The sequence below is a fragment of the Olea europaea genome, chromosome 15 (genome assembly GCF_002742605.1).
Source record: "Olea europaea var. sylvestris chromosome 15, O_europaea_v1, whole genome shotgun sequence".
NCBI classification, from domain to species: Eukaryota; Viridiplantae; Streptophyta; class Magnoliopsida; order Lamiales; family Oleaceae; genus Olea; species Olea europaea.
The window spans coordinates 15,056,841-15,061,626 of record NC_036251.1 but is presented as its reverse complement, the minus strand read 5'-3'; the positions used below and the strand labels follow the sequence as shown (position 1 = coordinate 15,061,626).

At 34.3% G+C, this 4,786-nt stretch overlaps 1 protein-coding gene across 1 annotated transcript; it reads right to left on the bottom strand.

Moving 5' to 3' along the window:
• Window positions 1-3,781: 3,781 nt before the first annotated feature.
• LOC111410265 lies at window positions 3,782-4,748 on the bottom strand. Its single transcript, XM_023040538.1, has one exon. The coding sequence runs from the start codon at window positions 4,644-4,646 to the stop codon at window positions 3,879-3,881; it is 768 nt and encodes a 255-aa protein (XP_022896306.1). The 5' UTR covers window positions 4,647-4,748; the 3' UTR covers window positions 3,782-3,878.
• Window positions 4,749-4,786: the final 38 nt, after the last annotated feature.

Sequence of the window (4,786 nt, the reverse complement as noted above, 5' to 3'; positions counted from 1 at the left end):
AAATTGCTAACCTTGGCTTTGTTCTCTTTTTAGTTCCAAGTGTCTCATCATACATCTACAAAAAATAAATTATTTTGCCATAACCCGTAACAAATTTAATTGGAAGAGGAAAAATAATAATAAAGGCACACCACAAATTTTGCTATTGAATAGAAACAATAGTAAAGGCACACCACAAGTAATAGTACTAGTTGTTGCATGATAGAGACTTGAAGATAAACTTAGATACACTTAGACTAGAACGAATCCATAAATCAATCAACAGCTTGAGAATTTTGATTGATGAAATTGATTTTCAACGACAAATGAATCCAGAAAATCAAGCTGAGACCAACATCCTTTGACTTTCAATCATATGATTATAAAAAAATCAAATAATACGTAAATACTAGAAAAAAAGGTAATTATTAAATCACTGATTAATAATCCATTAAGTACTAAGATGATTTATTAATAGCTTTCAAGTTTAATCAATAATTGGGATTATTTATTAAATCATTAATCTCCAACATTTTGATCCCAATTCATCATAATACAGATAATAAAAGAAAAAAAGGTGAACTATAAGATCATGGCTGCAAGAAAAATTGTTTAGATTTCTTGATAAATGGATACAATGAAGACGTAGAGTACAATGAACCATTAAACACAAATAGAATAACTCGCCAACTCCTCTTAAAGTAATTAAAAAGAGTGGCAAAAACTGTTCAACATAGACCCTGACAAGTTGGCCTATTTACTCTTCATTACATGTTTATTTTCATATTCAGATTTTTATTTTCATTACAAGTTGGTTAACTGTGGTGTTGGTGCTGGTGACAAGCAATTGTTTGATGGAAGAGAATGCCGAAAAGGAATTGGGAAAGGAGGCAGCCGACAGGGGATTATACTTCGTTTGGCAGTGGGCAAATTCCTTTTGGGGAAGATTTATATATTTGTATTTTGTAACTAAAATGGGCCAAAAGATTTGGATTTAATATTGTCTTTAGGTTGAATTGAGGAGCCCATTTAGTTTTTAAGTTATAATTTATAGATATCAAATTTTGTAATTTTTTTATGCAATCTATTAATTATTAAAAATAAAAAAATTACAACGAAATCGGTTCCATCCGGCTACCCATGGTTCCAATTCAAGAACCAAAAATCGACCCAGACCCAATCGATTCTCAGCTTTTGGTTTCGATTCCTATTTTTTTAAGAATCGAACAGGAACCTCTGGTTTCGGTTCGGAAGATTCAGTTCCAGTTAAAATGCTCACTCCAACCAACAACCTTGATCTGTCATTCATAGCTGTCCAATTATCCAACTTTCAATGGAATTCCACACAGAGAACAAGATTGTAAAAGAACAAAGGTTTTTTGTTCTTGTGCTAGCAAGAATGAAATTCTCTACAAATTCTAAACTCTAACTGCTTATTGTTAAAACCCAAACGAGCTTGGCTCATCTCTTTACCCAGTCTAATATTTAATTAACCCATATAATTAAATATAGTTCATTAATTAATTAATTCAATTAATTAATTCGAACTTATAAATAAGTAACCCAATTAATTAATTTATCCAATACTTGTTAAAGTAATTAATTGATAAAAACACAATCTTCTAGTTCTCCTTTTGTGTACGACCCATTAAGTTCCCAATCACAACGCCTAACGACGTGAATTATTATTTTAATCTAATCAAAATTGATAAATTAAAATACTCATTTTGATTTATCATCAATTCACGTTCGTCCTCCCCAAATTGAATCTAATAATATGTTAGGATAATACATGTGACGAGAAATGTCACGTTGTATGAAAAAATCAAACTTGTTCGTTTACCATAAAACTATAATCCCTTCGTCAATATGATCCGATCAATTACGAGATATGGAAGTGTGTCAATCTCAATTATCGATCATATCTTTCATTCTACTATTTAGTCAATATAAGTCGAAAGCTCCTTTTCGACTTATGAGTACATCTTAGCCAAAAATATCATTATCGACTTAATTGAATAAAATGGAGATCATAATTTCTTACTATCTAAAAGTGATGAATCATCTATTGGTCATTCATAACCTTCATAAGATTCTTAACATGTTCGAACGATGTCGTATTGGCGACTCTTGGCAAAGCACCATCCAACATCACCAAAGTATTACTGCCCTCAAACCTCAAGTTAAGGACCAATTCTATTACCGAACATTAGAGATTACCCACTGACACTCAAATAATTATCCATGTTGAATCTCCCAGTAGGCCTTCAATGTTTTATTTTATAAAACATCCACGAGCTCATTTAAGTGTCATCACACTTTAGTTTGTGAGATAAACTATTTACTTCACGATTAAGAAATATCACACGTGATGGTCTAATCGTAACAACGATATCCATATCTCATTATTACTTTTGACCATGGATTATATAAGATTTCAATGATACATAATTTATCTCACAATCACAAATCCTTGTGATTAACAAATTACTGAAACTTGAATTTACGAACTCTATTATTTAATATCATTAATTAGAATAGTGATTTAAATAAATAATAGATCTTGCTAAAAATAAATACATTAGATATATTAAAAGTGTTTATAATATAAATTGATTGGATTTAGAACATAACACTTACTGCTTCTCACCTTTTCTACGTGTCCACCACTCTTCTTTTTTTGTCATTTTTTTTTACAAGGTGTCCAATTCTTGACTAATCCTTGGATCTGTGATCCGGCCCCTCTTCACACAGTCCAGTTAATGGCGGGATGTGCCTCCAACTAGTCAGGGTCCGAGTCCTCCCCACTTGATCTGCCAAAGTGACAAGCAAGCCAATTCAAGTTGCACCTTGCCTTCCAAGAATAATCATTGCCTTCCAAGATTTCTCTTGCCTTCCAAGAATAAATCCTTGCCTTACAAGAGCCCCATGAATCGAACTCACGACCTTTGATCTGCCAGATTTGATAGAGCCTGTCCTTTGCCAGTGGAGAAGTGCCCCTGGGGGCCTTTTTTTGTCATTTTTTATTTGGAGGAAGGTGGTGGAGGTGGTGCTTGGCTTCATTAGTTTGAAGCCTCCGCGTATTGGTTTGGTTTGAAAGTTGTTAGTGGAGTGTTTGGTAGTTGTTAGGGGAGTGGTAGATTAAATATAAACAATCTTTGCAAGATAGCATCTAGCGTTAGATAATAGTAAAGCAAAAGAAATTAAAAGTAATTTGTATTAATAGTTAATCATATTATTAGTTTAATTTGACATCCAGTTCGTTATTTTGATGTCCTTCTCCAAGTCGATGCCAGGGCTGATTTTTAAAACATTAAAGATAAGTTAATTTATCTTAGAAAATTTTCATACATGATGATGGTGATTTATTCTAAGCCCTTGTTTGAGCCCCATTTTGAAGAAAGAATGCATTTTGAAATAGATTGATGGAGAATGTGTGGTTAAAAAATAAGAAAAAATTTTAAGTTTGAGTGTAATATTATTTTATTGAAAAATGTGATTAAAAATGAGTTTTGCAAAAATTATTTTTTATAAAAATGGGGCTCAAACAATGGCTAAATAAGCAAACAATCATATAGGGTTGTCTCCAAGGAAAAATGACTTGACAAGTTATTAGTTTGAAAAATTACACTTAATTATCCAAGAAAATTAGAGGTGTCAACGAGGGTCGGTCCCTTGATCTTGGCCTTGTAGATTAGACCATAGTGAATTGGGACGAACGGACCCTCCAAGTCTTCGTTTGGGAAGAAATACTAAGTGGTTGAAGAATTAGTCAGCAGCCACTATTGACAAATGCCAAATCTTGAATAAAATTAATAGTAGTGAACGTAAAAAAAATTGTGAAATTCCATGTACACACAAAACAATCCTTATTCAACAAGAACTTCAAAGATTAATTATCAATTGGTCACACCAATAAACTTTTCAACACCTGCCACAGGAATGCAACCAAATGACCTAGCCAACACGTTTGTAAGGTGGGATCTACCTCTCAACGCCCTCACAAGCCCCCAACGACTCCCACCACCACTCTTTCCTCCTCTTGATCCACTCACCACTGCCTCCGCCGGAAACATCACCACTGGTACTCGTCGACTTTGCCTCTGCTTGATGGCACCTAGCTCCATTTCTGGCTTGAACTTCACCGGCCCAAACATGAACATTCTCCTCCTAGACTTGGCTGACATGGAGGTCAGAGAAGTGATATTCACCCTCTGCACATGATAATTCAAGTCCCTGGAGGAGCACTTCGACTGAGAAACGTCACTAGGAGAACTCGAAAACCTGGACATAATATTGTCTTTCTGTCCTAGACGATCATCATCTTGAATAGAAGGTTTACGAAAGGAACGAGACTTTACCGTGGCGAAATAATCTCTCTTTTGGTACTCGTTGAGTTCCTCATCTGCTTCTGGTTCATATACGTGTTTACCATGGGAAATGATATCAGAGTTGGAGTAGGGTTGGGAGGTTAGGCCTGTGAAAAACTCGAAAAGTTGATCAATTTGAGCCGAAGAATTTCTTGGGCTCTCCTCAATAGATTCAGAGTTATTTTGAGCTATTACAAGGTTACTGAAAGAAAGATTGTCTTCTTCTCGTTCTCGTTCTTCTTCTTGAGCATCATAGTATTGTGGAAATGGAATTGTGTTTTCTTTGTGCAGTTCCATTATTAGAATCTTGCAGAATAGTAACTCGGATATAAAGAATGGTAGTGTGAGGTTTTTAGTGAAGGATAGAATGGAATGGGAGGCCTATGGTGAAATGGAGAGAGATGCCAATATATATGTGTGGAAAAACAAAATGTTGG

Excerpts from the sequence above, each read along its gene's own strand:
- LOC111410265 (XM_023040538.1), bottom strand. The coding sequence starts at position 4,646 with ATGGAACTGCACAAAGAAAACACAATTCCATTTCCACAATACTATGAT.